Source organism: Aulonocara sp. 'chitande type north' Nkhata Bay, linkage group LG5, assembly GCF_057382095.1.
Source record: "Aulonocara sp. 'chitande type north' Nkhata Bay isolate Kocher_YH1m ecotype deep benthic linkage group LG5, A_spYH_male_GT1.1, whole genome shotgun sequence".
NCBI lineage: Eukaryota > Metazoa > Chordata > Actinopteri > Cichliformes > Cichlidae > Aulonocara > Aulonocara sp. 'chitande type north' Nkhata Bay.
Genome location: NC_141348.1, coordinates 26,063,426 through 26,082,671, shown reverse-complemented (window position 1 = coordinate 26,082,671; position 19,246 = coordinate 26,063,426). Strand labels below are relative to the sequence as shown.

General features: G+C 39.5%; 1 protein-coding gene and 1 long non-coding RNA gene across 2 annotated transcripts in view; one reads left to right on the top strand and one right to left on the bottom strand.

Moving 5' to 3' along the window:
• cacna2d2b (calcium channel, voltage-dependent, alpha 2/delta subunit 2b) overlaps positions 1 to 12,967 on the bottom strand; it is a 42,813-nt gene extending 29,846 nt beyond the window's left edge. Inside the window, exons 1-2 of the mRNA XM_086292549.1 lie at positions 12,525 to 12,967; positions 2,768 to 2,849 (exon numbers count right to left, since the gene is read on the bottom strand). Of these exons, the coding sequence (XP_086148675.1) occupies positions 2,768 to 2,849; positions 12,525 to 12,637 (195 nt within the window). The 5' untranslated portion in view covers positions 12,638 to 12,967. The remainder of the gene's footprint in view (positions 1 to 2,767; positions 2,850 to 12,524) is intronic.
• LOC147330755 (uncharacterized) lies at positions 12,423 to 19,224 on the top strand. The gene is made up of 3 exons (XR_015129108.1): positions 12,423 to 13,121; positions 13,582 to 13,632; positions 18,007 to 19,224. It is a non-coding gene; the product is annotated as an uncharacterized LOC147330755 (long non-coding RNA).
• Positions 19,225 to 19,246: the final 22 nt, after the last annotated feature.

Here is a 19,246-nt window from a genome sequence, read left to right as displayed (position 1 = left end):
AAAAATGTTTAGTGTGAAAATGTTGGCACGTTCAATGCTTATTTTCCCCTCTGCATACAAGCTGCTGGTCCTCAACACAAGTTCAAACTGAAATAGCACTAAGTCTTAATGGATATCCACTAAAAATTTTGACATCTATGGTTAAAAGACAATAAATTTAGTAATTTACCATGATAAAGAAAAGGTTCTGTTTTCCCCATATTGATTTGCTTTGTGCAATTATATATAAAACTCATAACAATCCCATTATCATCTGTTGTTTATGCTACATAGCCAGTGTTATTGTGCTAACATACTGATACTTCTTGTCGGTACAGAGTCACATCGTCCTTCGTTCTTTTCTGGAATGAGCTGCCATTTTGACTGATTTAAGAACCAAATACTCTTACATAGCAGATGTTGAAGTGACCTATTTCATAGAAGCACCTTTTTATTCAGTGAAATGTATGGAACATATGAAAATGTCACTTCAGAAAGGTGCAAGAACTGGACAGTCAGGATGTTAGACCTAACTGACCACAGCAACGTTAACATTGCCATTGTGAACACGTTAGCATTTAAGCTCAAAACAACAACAAAATTTCTAGGAGAGCTGCAGACTTTTTAACCTTATTACTTTTGATGGCTTGTACAAGGTGTCTTAATTTGACCTATACAGATGTGTCGGCTTTCTTTAAGACTAAAACAATGCTGATTTGTTTGAGTTCTTTCCTGTTTCTGCCAGCAGAAAGAACTAGAAACCTAAAGTCAAGTGAGAATAGAGTTATATTCAAGTTCTAGTTAGCCTTGGGGTTCAGAAGAACTGAACTGAATTCAGTATTCACAGAGTTTATTATTAGAGTTTAGGTACTTGAGTTTTCTTGTATATTGGTTCATTGTTTTAGCCTCATCAGTGTTTCATGTTCTGTGATTTTCCTTATCTCAGTCTTTAGTTTAGTTGTTTCACTTTGTTAGTTATTGTCTCTCATATCTTGTTTTGAGTTTTACGTTCAGTCCTAAATTGTTTCAGCTCTGCCCCACTTCCCACCCATTTTTATATTCTCCTCTGTGTACTTATGGTCCTTTCATTATTTAACATTATTTATAATTACCATATCATTCGCATGATGATTCCTGATCTTATATTCCCAAAGTGTCATGGTAACCAGTGTTTTTGGAATTTTACTGATACTTTCATGCCTCTCAAATTAGGCCTCAAGTTACCACTCTACACCCAGCTAACTGTGACAGCTGTAGTTATCTATAAATTTGAACCCCTTGTTTAGGAATTAAAATGATGCCTGACGTGAATAACGGTTTCCTCACCAAGAGAAAACTTTCTAAGCAAAGGAGAACAATCTTGAACAGATCTGCAGTGTTTTAAAAGCATGGCGGGATTAATGAGGATTGAATGAACAAGTGAGTTTCACATCAAGGCATTACTGCAGGCTGACCATCTGCTATGGTGTGACACAAACAGAGAGGACACGTGCCACTGCTCTCTGCTGAGGGAACGCCCCCACACATCTCCTCAGAGCAGGGATCACTTGCCCCCTACAGATGATCTTTGTTCCTGGTCTCTGGCACTTGCCTTCAGAGGGACAACCCCTCCCAGCCACCTGTTACACTAAATAATGTTGAAAACATGCTGGAAATGAAAAGTAAAAGAAAACTGAATACACTCCTAATGACAGTCTACCAGATCACTGTGAACAATTAGACAAAAATAAAAACAAGTACAATCTGGACTTACCTGCAGTCAGTGAATGTAACAAATCAAAATCCCATTTTGTAAAAAACCTTCAGTGGAAATGTTTTTGGGGGGTTTTTTTTTTCAGCCTTTTGCTTACACTGTTTTAGGGTGCAACTGAGCTACATTTCCACATTAAAATGTTCTTTTATTTCAGTAAACAAACAACTTTTATTTTGAGTTAATCCTAAGTATAAAATATTTATTAGGAATTCATCATTTACTTCTGTATGAGCAATGCTCACTAAAAACTTTGATGTCCAACCTTCAGCTGGAAAAAGCAGAGTTGGAATCTGAGATCCAAGTTGACTGGATATTGTTTAGAACCAGAACTAGAACCATTTAATATGGAATTTAACGCACAGAATCAGAATCAAAAGACCCTGGAATAAGATTACTCTAATGCACCTGTAATGTAAAAATCAATCATTAATGACTTCCAACTCAGAGCTTAATGGAAAATACCTGTTATGTGTTCAAAAATGAACAGTTTCAATATTAACACAGTTATTATATGATCAGCTCATGAAAGGCCTAAATTAGTATTCATGAATGTAGGTGTTATTAAAGCTCTTGATTTCATGAAGCTCAATTCAGATATTCTAAATCTAACCACTGTAGGTGTGTGTTGAGGCATCTCTTTCACTTTCAGGTGTATAATCCAGTGCGCGCAAAACTGATAATTATTGTAAACACAACGCAATACAAAATTATGTATCTAAAATGTCTAAAAGCAGAGTATATGTACTAAAAATAACGGCTAAAGAGAAAAGATGTAAGAGAAAGATTTATGGCTGCTCTGAGAAAACATTATTTTTTGTTATTGGCTCTGCAGGGATCCCAGAAAACCACCAAACAAGGAAACAAAGAGGTTTAAGTGAGACAGACTGTGACTGTTTTCTGGTTTTTTGCACCTATTTAGCTGCGGATCTTCAACTTAATGGAGTTACAGTCAATTTGCGCGCTGACCTCTCCGCTCGGTGCACTTCTTATTGAATTTATCCAACACTGTGATGAATGAGAGAAGCAGACACTCACCCCTTTCAACTGCTGAGCTCCAGTGATGTGCTGAAAGACTCTGTCAATCTCCTGCTCGATACGCCTGGCCCAGTGCATCATCCTGTGGATAAACACCGGAGGCTGACTGTCACACAATGCAAAACAAATGAAACAGAGAGGTGTATCTGTTTCACAGAAACAATCAGTGATGTAACAAAAATAGCAGGAAACTGCACACAGATTACCACATCTTTTATGCAAACATGCTTCATTTTTCTTGCAGCAACAGAGCGAGAGAACAGCTTTATTGGTCAGTGTGGATGTTTTTTATGTCGCTCTTGCAACCATCTGTAATTGCATATGATTTGCAAGCTTGTCTGTACTTAATATAAGTATTTATTTCTTTAATTGTTATATAGTTTGGATATATGTTTAAAAAATATGCATCCACACTGCAATTATAATGGCTTCCAATGCAGCAGAGTAAGCAGAAAAACATTATCACTGGTAATTGTTTTTGAACTTATCTGCACAAATCTGTCTTTTCTTGTTTTTGTATTTCGAAAAACTCAATGTGTGTTTGAATATCTTTTAAAAGGCAACATTATAGCCACAAACTATCAATGAAATTTGCATAATGACTGACACCAGCCCACTGAAGGAACAATGGGCAATCTTACTGTTTATAAGATTGGGGAAACCTGCAGTCAGCTGAGACTGAAGAAGTCACTCGGATGAGTGACGAAACGTTTCTCCCACAAAACGCCACGTCCGGATGAACAGAATCAACTTTTGGAGAAAGTGCTTTATACTACAAGCTACACTCACATACTCAGTGTCTTCCCTAGTAACGTTTCAAGATGCGGACTGGTTAATCCAAGAAATCCCAATAAACTAAAACTTCATTCATTATTTTCTATTCGATCAAAAAACAGAAACCTATACTCGTATCAATACAGCAGAGACACTATTTGTCAGATTTAAACAGACACTGTTGGGAGGAGTATTCTCGGGCTCACTTTCACACAGTATTCCCTGTATGTCCATGATCCAATCTAATATGTATCCAGTGTAATCCTCACATGAGACCGGACGATATTTAATTAAAGGTGAAACACAAAACAAGCAGTCAAAACTGAAAACCTGGGACACTGTGGAATAAAAGCCAGTGATGATCAGGTTTGACCTTAAATTTGACCTTGATGGTGTTACATAGTGTTTGAAAGGGAAAAACATTTAAATACACTATATGTAAAACACAGAAATGGCACCAAACCTTCTCTACTTTTCATCCTACTGATTTTGTTGATTTTGATTTTCTGCATACGCATTCAGCATATACAAATCTCTAGCTGTTTTCACACATCTACTGCAGCCCTGAATTTTTCAGAATTTGTTTTCAGGACACAGACATCAGACATTTAAAGGTGTCCAAACTGCTCCCTAGCACAAAGACCATATGACTCATGTTGGGATACATCTGATACACGGGTGGGTTAAATGGTCATCATGCAGGCTCCCTCCCTTAACCCAAATGAAGCATGAATTTGTCTGAAGTGGGCTGCTCCGTTTTGAGTGCTTTGTTATGTGAGAAAGGGCCACGGACCTCAATTCAACACCTCCTCCGCCTCTCCATGTGGAGTTTCCCTAATTTACAAGTACTGCCCATAAAAGAAAAGTAAACATTGATGCTCTGACATTGGGGACAGCTATTTTGAAAACATTAAAAATGTTCTTTAGGGGAAAACGCACTTGTTTAGAGATGATATATCACTAATTACTTCTATACTGTCAGTCCACCTACCACACAAAGGTTAATTCATGACTAAAATAATTAGGTTGGAGTCAAATCGTCTTTTTATGCCTGGAAAGGTTCCTACAGTGGGGCAAAAAAGTATTTAGCCAGCCACCGATTCTGCAAGTTCCCCCACTTAAAATGATGACAGAGGTCAGTAATTTGCACCAGAGGTACACTTCAACTGTGAGAGACGGAATGTGAAAAAAAAATCCATGAATCCACATGGTAGGATTTGTAAAGAATTTATTCGTAAATTAGGGTGGAAAATAAGTATTTGGTCACCTCAAACAAGGAAAATCTCTGGCTCTCACAGACCTGTAACGTCTTCTGTAAGAAGCTTTTCTGTCCCCCACTCGTTACCTGTATGAATGGCACCTTTTTGAACTCATCATCTGTATAAAAGACACCTGTCCACAGCCTCAAACAGTCAGACTCCAAACTCCGCCATGGCCAAGACCAAAGAGCTTTCGAAGGACACCAGGAAAAGTATTGTAGACCTGCACCAGACTGGGAAGAGTGAATCTACAATAGGCAAGCAGCTTGGTGTGAAAAAATCAACTGTGGGAGCAATCATCAGAAAATGGAAGACATACAAGACCACTGATAATCTCCCTCGATCTGGGGCTCCACGCAAGATCTCATCCTGTGGGGTCAAAATGATCATGAGAACGGTGAGCAAAGATCCCAGAACCACACGGGGGGACCTGGTGAATGACCTGCAGAGAGCTGGGACCAAAGTAACAAAGGTCACCATCAGTAACACACTACAACGGCAGGGAATCAAATCCCGCAGTGCCAGACGTGTTCCGCTGCTGAAGCCAGTGCATGTCCAGGCCCGTCTGAAGTTTGCCAGAGAGCACATGGATGATACGGCAGAGGATTGGGAGAATGTCATGTGGTCAGATGAAACCAAAGTAGAACTTTTTGGTATAAACTCAACTCGTCGTGTTTGGAGGAAGAAGAATACTGAGTTGCATCCCAAGAACACCATACCTACTGTGAAGCATGGGGGTGGAAACATCATGCTATGGGGCTGTTTTTCTGCCAAGGGGACAGGACGACTGATCCGTGTTAAGGACAGAATGAATGGGGCCATGTATCGTGAGATTTTGAGCCAAAACCTCCTTCCATCAGTGAGAACTTTGAAGATGAAACGAGGCTGGGTCTTCCAACATGACAATGATCCAAAACACACCGCCCGGGCAACAAAGGAGTGGCTCCGTAAGAAGCATTTGAAAGTCCTGGAGTGGCCTAGCCAGTCTCCAGACCTCAACCCCATAGAAAATCTGTGGCGGGAGTTGAAAGTCCGTGTTGCTCGGCGACAGCCCCAAAACATCACTGCTCTCGAGAAGATCTGCATGGAGGAATGGGCCAAAATACCAGCTACTGTGTGTGCAAACCTGGTAAAGACCTATAGTAAACGTTTGACCTCTGTTATTGCCAACAAAGGTTATGTTACAAAGTATTGAGTTGTATTTTTGTTATTGACCAAATACTTATTTTCCACCCTGATTTACGAATAAATTCTTTACAAATCCTACCATGTGGATTCATGGATTTTTTTTTTCACATTCTGTCTCTCACAGTTGAAGTGTACCTCTGGTGCAAATTACTGACCTCTGTCATCATTTTAGGTGGGGGAACTTGCACAATCGGTGGCTGGCTAAATACTTTTTTGCCCCACTGTAACTGACTGAACCGACATGGAAATATCTAAGTGTCACTCTTTTCTCTAAATACTAAGGAAAGGGGCTTCATTTCCTTTCGTATCTCCTTGAGCATTTAGGATACACTGAACTACACAATAGGAAATGAAAAGGAATAATACCGCTCCACAGTTCCTTGCAGCGTTAACATTCAAAGCCTAACACACTAAATAATTTATCAGTTGTTTTCATACAATCCTACTAAATGGAATTCATGTAGATAAATATGAGCAGACTGAGGGAGAGCTTAAGGAAACCTTCTGCATGAGACATTAGTATATCTTTATACTAAATGGTCACATTATTATCACTTTATTTACAGACCTATCATGTTTGCCATCAAGGTAATAAAGTGGCTAAAATGTAGCACTTCTACAGTTTGAATGGATATGAAACTCACAGTTCACTGGCTGATGTCTGATTAAGAGTTGGAGGTACAAAAAAAACCTTGCAGGTGGATTAATTAAATTAAAAGCTAACTTTTGTATTTGGGGTAAATTCTGGAGTTTGGCGCAGTGTTATCAAGGACAGCAACAAATTAGTTTGAATTTGCTACTACTCTGATTGGATCACACCTCTGATTTCACACCTCTGATTGGACTCTCAAGTTTCAAAGTACATAGTACTATTTTTATTATTATTGTTGGACTTTTCTGCACTTATTACATTGAAGATTTTTTATTTATTATTTTTTTTACAAATGAGAAACACAAATAGAGAATAAGGAGGGGGAAAACACTTGAAGGACCAGATTTATGAAATTCAAGATATTCCATTACTACGTGTGCTGAATTCTTTTAGGGTGACTAAATATGTTATCCTATTCCACAAATGTATTTTAACTAAATACAGCCTTCCTTCAACTACTCATTTAAAATAAGAATTTTGCACTTAAATCAATATCATAAATATAGCACAGCATGTGCTCTTCCATTTTAAATAATAAATACTGTGACATAATCACATCGCAAGCTGCGATTTCAAAGCGGCACCCAATCCTACACAACCTACCTGAACAAAAGAGGGATCCTGCAGTATAAAAATCAGTTTCCTTCAAAATTTTGCAGTCAACCATTACTACATAAATGTAAAAATATGCTTTAAAAGACTATACACTAAACTATATACTATATAGTTATTATACCATATAATATACAACACAATATTTGTGTTATGCTCTGACTATCTTACTATATATTCCCCTGCAATCCTGTACTTCACTTCAGTCAGATTTAAGAAAAGTTTCTGGAGATGAAATATTCATTTTAGTTTCTACCTAAATAAGTCAAACCAGGAAATCAATTAATCAGACCTGTAAGTGCCCAGAGAGTCGATTCATTATCAGTCAGACAGCTTCCAGCAGAGTTACAAGACAACAGCACTGATTAAAGTCTTGTTGGACTTGTTTCTGCTGTCGGACAAGCCACAAATCTTCACTCAACTGCCCGAATTCACAGGAAGACAGCTTTTTGGATGCTGCAAAGGATTCTTTTTCTTTCTTTTTTCTAGCCCAGCTGAAATCGAGGACGCCCAGACCTGATGAAGATCAGACAGCTCTTAATACGGTGCGAGACATTTTCACATTCTTTTATTTGAAGTGATAATTTACTTCTGGGTTTCTGGGAAGTGCCCAGCTACAGGAACCGTGTATAGAAACTAAGATATAACCTTTTTTTTTTTCAAATCCAGCAACATCAAGAGTATCACTTTAAAGGCCCATTTAAGATTATTATAAGACTGAATGCCTGACATGTCTTCACACTGATCCATTTGAAAGTGAATTTCTTTTTTACCTTGAGGCGTTCGAGGCAGTGATAGAAATAAGCGAGGCGTGCTGTGGAAAAGAGAAACAGCATGCACACTTTCCTTTTCCCTCTCTATAGAGGGATGCAATCGGAAAAATATCTAACGCTTTAAATAAAGCCTTTAAAATGCACTCTGTTCCAAAGTGTTCTCAATTTGCTGGTGCTATTAAATCTGGATTACATTAATTTGATTAACTGAAAATATCTTGAATATTATTAAAATATCGTTTGTTTGTTTTTGCATTTAGCTACTTTGTCATCAGTCTGGAAAACAGTCAGTTTGTCTGCTGACTCAGCCTTTGGAGGCAGTGGTCCATTTTTCAGGGCTTCCGGTGTAACCAGCAGATATCCATGCCATGTCAACACTTGCTGTTGCACCAGTCATTATTACTGACTGCTTCCAAATGCAGATGCATTTTAGAGGAGAGCCACTAAAAGCTAAATTGCTTCATTCGCATGTGATTGGTCAGTGCAACCCAGACTACAAATAGATACTCTGTATGCATAATCTGTTGCAATGATTACTTTCTCGTTCATTTAAAACTGTAAAAGGAGCAAATCCAAAGGCAGGGGTAGCAAAGTAGATGCAGACAAAAAGACTTTGTCGCAGATGCTAGGATTTCTTTAAAAGGCACCTATAAATTGGGCAATCAGTTACATTAATCCCAGCAATCCTACAGGTTGCTTAAATGTCACATGGCGCAAAACAATATCATGTTTACAATCATGAACACACTGAGCAATCCCAAAGCTGAAGTATGTCAGATGCCATGACTGCTTCATTAACACACGTCCTCCATCTGCATCCCATATGTTTTGACATTTGCTAAAACAAATGTGTGGGGTTAATCTTCATAGATTAAAAAAAAAAGAATCAGCATTATGAATATGTGGCTTTTCTGCAACACTCAAACCTGGATAAAAACACTTTTTTATCACACTTTTTACAGAAAATGCTACAAAGCATTTTATTTATTTACTTTACACAAAAAAACAGTGCACACTTTGTTGTGCTGGCTAGTCTGTTGTGTGTTATTATAAAATCTTTGCAGATCGGGTTTACTGCAGTGGAGAGAATACTATCCTGAGTTTCTAGCACATCCAAATTTTGACAACAGCTGCTACCGGCTCCAAAAATTGAGCTTTTCTCATGCTACCATTTTGGACTGACAACTGTGCATTTCTCCACATTTTCCTCACAACTAGCTGAAGACAGCACAGTAAGCAATCATATAGGGGACTGGTGTCCAGTTTGACCCACAAACCGACTAAAAGTTAACTTTTTTTTTCCACATAAAGGAAATATTTGTTTCTAAAATGTAACTTTAATGTCTTTCTGAAATAAGGCATATAGCTTACTGAAGACACCAAGCTTCCTTCTTCACAGTTTTAGTTAAAATGCCCTCAAAAAGTTGTGTCTAAATTAGGTTTGTTACATGACTGCAGAGCAGCTTCGACCCTGTGACTCAGTGCCGCTGAAGCACTAAAGTTTTTGACTGTGTGCTCCACTTCCTCTTAAGCCCTGTGGGACATCAGAAAACCAAGTACAGGGGCCACACAGCAAAGCACTCTTGTGCCTCTACTCTGTTACCGGCTATAGTCACACAACACTGTGAAGACAGATAGAGAAGCACTACATGATGTGACCCATATTCACTTACAGCAGAGAGAGCAAAAGGTTGAGAGGAACAGCTGAGCCATAGGTGGGGTATAAGGAGCAGACGGAAAAGCCATAAAGCATCTATCTATCCTTCTATCTATGGTTATCTATGGTTTGGGTTACTGGAAATCAGTAATTAAATCAGACAGAGACAAGCTGACTGCCACTTTGCAACCCGCCTCTTTTTATGCTGCTCATAAACTGTCTTATCCGCCATTACTGATGCTTGCTCAGCTCTATTCATATCTTGCTGCTCCTAAAAATCGTCTTTTGACAACAGTACCTGGCTTTGTTAACACATGGCCTGCTTCCTTTAATGTCTGTTCATGTGCTGTGCAAAAACACAAAGCTACTCGAGACACTGAGTTCTAGTGCAGCACCAGCAGTGGCCTTGAGAGAAAGATCAGCGTTGTGGATTTAACTAAAAGAAGATTTCCTCTCTGCTCTGTTACAACTCCACGTGTTGCATATTACACATGGTTTTGCAGTGATAGGTGAAGTACATAAAAAGTACATAAAGGCACCAAAACAAAAGTACTCGCTGTGAAAAACAGCCCCATTCAAGGTGTCATATGTGCCATATTAGTGATGACATAATATTAGACTTTCATTAAATTCATCGCTGCAGCCAAAATAAGTCAAAAATAACGATATAACCATGATACTTCCAGGAGGTTTTATTCATGCTATTCATGCAAACATACATACACTATGATTATTATAGTATAGCTCTCTGATTCATTGTATTGTGACACACCACTCTAACCTGACATTCAATTCTGTAGTATGAATGTGTTAAATGTAAAAATAAATGTGATTGTGGGATTTGTATAGAATATTTGTGTATGCTGTAGAAACGTTGGGACCCACTGTGCCATAGGCAAGGTTTATGCAAAGTTTCATCCACTAAGCAAAATACTTTTAGCATGATTTTATTATGGTCAAGCTTCAAATATAGCAGTAGTAAATAACAGAAGCTGAAATCTGATGCAAAACAAAAAAAGGTTGTACTTGAATAAAGTGAAAGTACCTCCGATTTGAATTTGAGTACTTTAACAAAGGCATTTTGATCAATGTTCTCAAAACACTTATTTCTAATGTAAACTTTTACAGGTCATGAGCTCCTTTGCAGTCTGAGAATAACTGCAATAAAATAACATAAAAAAATATTTGATTTTCCCCCATTGATGTTCTAGATGTCAGAACACGAGGAAGGCAGATTGCAATGCCTGCAGCATGGCAGGCTATTACTATAAAAACACATATTTTTTGTAGTATCTATCTATCTATCTATCTATCTATCTATCTATCTATCTATCTATCTATCTATCTATCTATCTATCTATCTATCTATCTATCTATCTATCTATCTATCTATCTATCTATCTATCAGCAGGGAGAGGCCGTATCAAGACAGAAACGGTGGGAGGAGAAAGAGCAAAGCGAGAGAGGGAGAAGTGGTATAAATCCACGCTGCTGCAGTATTAATTCTTAATTGGAATGAGAAGCTGTTCTACAGCGTCGCAACACCGCTTCATTTAGCTTAGCCGAAGCGACCCAGGGCACAAGACTATATGGAGCTGTTTCAGAGCACTCAGCAGAAAAAAGCAGCAGAAAGGAGGAGGAGGAGGAGAAAGCAGCAGCTTGAAATAACCCATTTCATCATAAAACACACACATATGCACACGCCCACACTTGACTGGTTTATAGAATAGACCCCTCTTTTCTAATTGGTAAATAAACCTCATATCTCCAGTTGTGATTGGCCAGAAATTCTTCAGCATGTGCCCTGGAGATGAGTGGACCATCTGGCCTGTTCCTCCCTCCTGAGCAGCCCGATCGCTGAGCCTGGAGTTGGGCCCAGATAGTCTCAAGTTAAGTGCCAGCTGTACTTAACTGTAACGGGTTAAAGGTTAGGATTGAAGAACTGGGCAGGAGATTGATTGAAAAACAAGGGGAAATGGTATTTCGAATGCAGCCTTCAGCAAGAAGCCACAGTAAAACCACACCTTTCTTCTGCTGTGCTAGATAGTAGGCATGGTACTAGTAGGCTACTCCTGAGCTTTGAGTACTTGTGTTGTACAGTGCACAGTGTGGTTTCCTCAAGAGGTTGTAGGAAATGATAGGACTGTTTGATGATTTTTTTTTTCAAGCCATCATGGAAAGATCTAGCACTTAGTGGAGCACAAGAACAACAGGGGAAACAAGGAAAAGAGCCTTACCAGTTTTATGACTGCACAGACTTAATGTTGCATGTCAAATAGAAATTCTCCAAATAGCTCAACTAATTAAAGCCACAGTCTAGCTCACCTTAAACTTCCCTGTACGTCCTTGCAGTTTTAATTTTTTGTTTGTTTTTTGTTTTTAAACAGGTTTTTGAGAAAGTCAAAGTTAATATTCACTGTCGTCCATTGGGTAAAACCCTCAGATCCTATTTGTGCAGAACATCAGATGAAGGCTCTAACTCATCATATGGTAATAGGGAGGATTAATCATTTGCCAGATGCTCCTAATTCTGCCTAACTTGATGTACAAACACTTACAGTATGGGGTCTTCTGCTTGGGAGGAACACTGAAATATGATTGCTCATTTAACCCTACAAATATACCTATATACCCCTATATATCATAGCGTGGACTACACCTTCCAGCTCTTTAAATAACCTGCCTTTACATTGATGTAATCGCCAACCCTGTCAAATTACATAACAGCAGAAGATAAAGCATGCAGGGTGACTGGAGTATCTCCTGGTGGCAAAGCGAAGTGGTCAAGCCCAAAGTTGTGTCTCATCGGAGCCCGGCTGCGTTTTCACTGAGGGTTACTTACGTGTATTGCTGGGGGAAGAGACCCTGCGCTCCAGGCCACGATGCGCTGAAAATGAAGATAATCTGGATAGATAGCAAGCAGACGATGCTGCAAGACCTTTCGCCTATCGCCATTTTCCATTAAAAATTCTCGTCACGGGCTCTCGTTGCGTGAATGAAGCGCTCCGGACTGTCTCCGGGGCATACAGCGAGCAATGTGTGAACGTCAGGCTCAGTTTCCCGACGACTTCATCTCGGTTTCTCTCGTCAAGTGGACGCGGAGGAGGCAGGCATTGGCCGTGAAGGCATCGCGGACGGTGGGAGATGCACTAATGCAGCTGCCAAGACACTGCAGAGTCTCCCCTCCTGCTCCCACACACATACACACCACCACGAGCACTAACACCACAATCACACACAGGCCGGCGCGTCCACGCCCGCTCTCTCTTTCTCTCTCTCTCATCAGCAGCCCGTGGATCCGTGCGCGCTCACGCTCACCAGGCAACAGAGAAGCAGGAGAAGAATCTAGTTTGGCTTTATTTATCTCTGAGGAGCCACGTGGGATTTGTCACTGCCATAAATTTAGTTTTTCTATTTAGAGGAAGACGCAACACTTCAGGTACTGAAGGGTCCCTGAATGTAAAAAAATCAAGACGCTTCTAACTCCCGTTTCACTCCCCCGGGGTCCAGTTTACCAACTGGGCCCCAGTCCACAGGAGACCCAGTCATGGTCACGCATGACTAGATTAAAAAAAGTGGGGTTATGTTTGATCATTCATTTAATTTAGCTGCTGTTTACTTTTTAATGTAACCATTAAAATTGTGAGAAAATTCAACCACTCTTTTTAAATATCACACTATAAAACCATCTGTGATCATTTTATAGTGTGACCATGTCCCACAAAATTGAAATAAAAGACAAAGAGTATATATGGGTTGTTGCAAAGTGGGACATGTTAATGCTGAAGGTGTTAGAAGTTAAAAGTGGGGATTAATCATTTAGTTTTAAATATCTGCTAAACGGATCTCATCTAATATTTGCCTTTGTGTTAATTTTCCTTCATATATCAACTGTACAGCATCCTGAAACATTGCCTGCTACCTACCTCTGCAAGAGCAGCGGAATGAAGGTGAGTTTAAATGCCATCCAGAGCAGCAGACAGTGCACAACAGAGGTGAAGAAGAAAGTAGAGCCAGGGTAGAATGAGGGGAGTGTCAGGGTTAATTTGTGACAGAAGAATAGCAACAAGATGGAAAAGAAAGGTTTACAAGATGGTAGTGAGACCTGCATGTGACAGTGGCGCTGACAAAAATACAGGAAGTCGAGCTGGAAGTAAGAGTGTTGAAGATGCTCCAGTTTCATAGGGAATTACCAGGATGGACAGAAGTAAAATGGGTACATCAGAGGATGTTAGAAAGGTTAGAGAGGCGAGTTTGAGATGGTTTGGACATGTGACCACAGAGAAGATTCATGGGTGTACTGAAGGAGGACATTCAGAGGGCTGGCGTGACAGAGGAGGATGACATCGAGGCAGATGACCTGCTGTGGCACCCCATAAATGGAGCAGCCGAAAGAAGAAGGAATTTACCCACGTGAGAGTAAAAACTTAGGTTTAAAAGAAGATAATCTCAATACTTCCTTGTTGGTTTTTATTTTTTGTACAGTGTGTTTTGGAGAGGAGAGTATCTGTGGATGTTCTGTTGCTACAAGCTTTTTGTACACGAGCCAATCTTTATCTAGTAAGGACTACTGAAGTGTTATACACTGGAAGAGATGCAAAAAACAGTGGCACTACAGGGTAAATTAAGGATGCTTGGGGCTGTTTTTTGAATTTCCAGGAACTTTTTAGAATGAACTCATTAAAGTATTGTTTAGAATACAGTCTCATTCGAACTATCATTTTTAAATTTTGTATGACGGTAGATACTAATAACAGTTGGAGCGGATTTAATTTAGGTGAAAACTGCGTCAAGGTCAAGGTCACAGTAAATACGAAAATCAGTAAAACTTCATATTTAAACTTCACATCTTTAAAACTTTACAGCAATATACTAAGCCTTGGGGGACATGAGTACCTAGGCTGGCATTGGCTAAGACCTTGACCTCTATTATCATCAGCCATGGTCAAAACTGACTTGTAAAAAACTTTCATGAAATCATATGAAGTAACATATCATATGAAGAAGCGTGTAGAGAGCTGTACAACACACCTTCAATACAACATCACAACGACGCCATCACAGTGTATTAAAAACAGGCTGATGTCAGCATTTTGTAATAAAAACATTATAAAGCATGCAAGCAAGTTTTAGTGTAGCCATTGAGTTGGGTGTGGTTGTGCTCGCTGAGAGTTCTGGTTACTTCTTTGAAAAGTCTCACTGAAACATCCCCACTGAACAAATAGCTTGTTCATGAAAGCCTTTAAACATAAAGGGCAGAGCTTTGCTGTGTTCTTGGTGTCTGTATGCTGTGCATCCTGTCCATCATAGATAGACCCACATTGTAGTTCTTGTTTTTGTTGGTACTTGACCTTTAACAGAATTTTAATCAAGGAACAGCTTAGGGTGATTTTCTGGGATGAAAAGTTCAGAATCAGATTGGATGCCTGGACATGAGTAACCCTCATTTGTGTTGGCTCTGGTGGCAGCCACGCAGGGCGGCTCATTAGTTGAGCAAGACAATTCAGTCAGTATTTGTTTTGGTTTTTAAATCAATCCAGGCATAACAATTATTTACACAGATGACCATTTGATTTGATTTTATTAGCCATATTAAAAAGAAAAAAACCTCCCCCCATCATTTTTGTGTGTGGGTGTGAAACAAACCACACCCATATGAGACGTGGGAGTGGAGATAATTCCTTTTTGGAGGAATTACAACATGAAGTGGAAGACTCACATCAACGAGGAACTCTGTCACTGGGGGAGCTGATCTGGAATATCCTAACTGTACTAAGGGTTTATGTCTTTTATGTAATATGAAATTTAACAGGAGATTTTCTTAATGAGAAACTTGATGAGAAGGATGGAATTTGTGAGTAATTTGCAAAGAAATGGACTATGACAAGAGTCATAATTGCCTCTGAGAAAGCCATCGTGCAGAAATAGAAACACACTCCTTCCACTGAGGATTTGGACATCTTGTTGAAAGCAGCTAGCAGCTTGAAATGCAAGGACCAGGACTGAACTTTCTTATTACCCAAGGATAGGTGGGTATAGTTCTTTTATTTATTTATTTTTTATATGTAACGTGATTGGATAAAGACATATATTTGATCTATTCTTCCAATTAATCCACTCCTCTGTATTTACAGTCCTTGGACCTTATAATACACCATGCTGTGGTAATTAGCGTGTAACCAATAATATTACCGATGCCTTCTCTCCATTCACACATTGCCATAAAAAAGAGCCGGAATGGAACTGAGTCATAAAATTTAATAAAATCACTATTTATGTTATTAATTACACCTCTGATTTTCTGCTATGACAGTTTGAAACGCGTACTGTGACAAATTAATGTTAAAGCTGACACTGATGTAAACACTGTGCTAAATGGGAACTTAAAGGCATCAGGCATTAGGCACACATAACGCAGTAGAGTCATGAACAGCGGCCTGCAAGCCAGTTTTTGTGACAAGCTCTACACTTTACGCATGCAGTGAACACATATGGTGCTAAATTGAGAACTCTCTCTAAGAAGGTGACAGCAGGTACACTGGGAAGTCAACAACAAGACAACTCCCAAAAAGGAATAGTTTTCACAGACCAGCTCTGCTCTCTCTGTATCCCACCTGAATGACTTTTCTATAGCTAGTGTTCTTCTCACTGCTGAGACAGTACCTGCAGCACACTCATGTTGGACACATAGTCCAGCTCCTCCACACCTGCCATCACATGAAGATTTGCTCTCTCCCCCAGCACAGTCTCAAGAGTGTGGAGGTGTTATCAGGAGATGGGCCACTGCACAAGGACAACTGGACAAGGCTGTAGAAGGGCATCAGCAGCAGGACTAGTATCTGCTTCTTTGTGTGAAGAGGATCAGGAAGGGGACTGCAAGAACCCAACATAATGACCTCCTGCAGGATACTCATGTGTATATTTCTGTCCAAACTGTCAGAACCAAACTGCATGAGGGTCCTTTAGTGAGACCTGTTTTGACATCCCTTTCTCCAGAGAACACCAAAATTAGTTTCTGCCACTGGTGCCTGTTCCTTTTCACATATGATGTTGCAGGTAGCGTAGACATTTGCCACGGTGTCTCCGTGCTCTTTCATGCCCGTCACGTGTGCTCAAACCAAGAGATCACTTCCTTATGATTTAGGTGATAAGTTAAAGTCAAAGTCAGAGACAGTACTTAAGCTCATCCCATTTTCATGCAATCTGTCAGATGCACAGGAACACAGCCCAGAATAAGTCTGGCAATGGTAGACTACAAAATGATGTAACATATACTGTATCAGCCAGGCATTTGGACATGCTCTATATAAGAAAAGGAGATTTTAAAATGCAGGGAAATGAATTAAGCATCAAAATGTGCGGTGAGACAGAGAATGTGTAGAAACTAAGAAGTTAAAAAGCAGATGTGCGGACATGGGTCTCAAATATATTATATCAAATAACTGTTATTCTTTTATGGCCTATTTAAGAATAGAAATCTCTCTTTTAAAAAAAAGAGAGATTTCTATACTTAAATAGCTTAAATATGGAGCTTCTTTCTTCAGCCAAGGCCTATACAAGAAAAATGTTTTTTGGAAAACTACTAAATTAACTACCTTCAAAACACAGATTTGGATTTTTGTAGATAAATTTCCTTATCTGAGTAAAAACAATTAAAAAAAAAACAGATGATCGCAGTGGCTGTTGAACTACAAGCCCTGAGAGAGTTAGCTCCTTCGATTACAAAAGGGTTTGGATGTATTTACCACCAAAGGACAGCTGTAGTTGCACTGCAGTGGAGCAGCAGAGCCATTCAGCTGTGTGATTTACACTGTGCATATAGCCCTTCATACACTGCAGCATCTGCGAGTATTAACAGCTCTCCCCAGAAGCAAGAAAACCATGGAAGTGAAACTCATTACAGCCTTGCTATATGTACACCAAAGCTACTTTACGGATACTGATAGAGAAAATGTTTTTCAGACTGCCTCTCAGTTCTTGTTTACGATTTTATTTCTATAAATCTTCAGGCTTTACTTGGTCCATTAATTGTAAAAGGTCTTTGAGAGCTGTTCATGAATTATGATCATAATCCTGGAAACGCCACAGTAGGGTGTGTGCACAGACCTTGTGAATCAGGTAAAATCTCCCCATGTGGGTAGGCACCCTGCTCAGAGACCACAATTAAGTGGGGATCAACTGTCGAGCAATTTTCGTTTCCAAGGAAAAAACATGTATACAAATTACTGACTCTGGTACCACATATAATAAAGGCTTTCCTGAAATACTGAAACAGCGAAGTTGTCATTGACAAACTGTTTAACAGCACCTATGTTTCCCCACAGCCCGGCATTCAGAAGCTCGGCAGCTGACCCGACAGGATGGCTGCACCTTTTCCCCCCCCTCTGGGAGGAAGGATCTGGGTTCAGCTTTTATTCGGCTCCCTGATGGCCCCATGTGCTAATACTGCTGTCACGTCCTGGGGAGAGAGAGAAGACTAATTACTGACTGCACTCGCTTCCTGCCAGTCCCCCTCTGAGAGCCATACACTGTTAATTAGACGACAATACCAACGAGAGCTGCACTGTGGATGAGGCCGACCTTTACCTCATGTAAATAGCATTAAAAATCAAAATACATTTTTAATTCCTCATTGCCATTATTCCATCTGTATTTCATAACATCCTTCTTTACAGAGTTTTTCCCTTTTTAACCATCCAAGTAAAGTGAATAAAAAAATCACTTTCTATTTAAGGGACACGCTAAATAAAAACACAATTTTAATCTGGCTGGGTGAGCAGAGATTTTAACTGTAGGCCAGTTTTACACCTTTCTGTCTTACAGATTTTAAAATGATGCATTCTGATTTAGTGATTCCCTCTGGCCAACACATTAGATATCTGTCTGATATTTTAAATATGATTTTTAGCCACAGACTTTCTGTGAAACTGCACTCAGGCTCTGGAATAAAAGCTAATTGCAGCATACTGACATGCTCACAATGAGATCACCGTAAGCACAAACACAGTAATGCCACCATTTTACTTTAGGTTGCTAGAGCGCTAATGTTTGCTAGTAAGCACTACACCTAAAGCATAAATGATGCTGATGGAATATTTTGGGTGGGTGAGGATAATACTGGGTGAATAAATATCAGGACCAAAGAAAAATCAAAGCACCAAATCAAATTTCCTGCAGACATTTATATTTTACCTATTATCGCAACTGCCACCTATCTGTGGTCCACTATCACCAAATTTAGGAGGATGAATCCAGTGAGACATTTCTGCATTTTATAGTGTTGCGTTCCTTTAGGAGGCAAACCCATGTTGTGCATTTTGTGAAATACGAGCTCTAGCTCCATCTTGCTGTTAACAGGTGATAAAAAAAAGCAGCCTTTAGGAACATAATGGTGAAATTAAGTGGGGGGGAAAAGCTGGATTTTTGTTTGGGGTCCACTTTGTGATTATCTTGAGGCTACAAATGGATTCAGTGTTTTATTGATGTGATTATTTTAAGTGTTATTGCTGGACCTTTAACCAGATGTTTGGAGATTAAATGCCTCCCCCAAAGGCAATCAGAAGT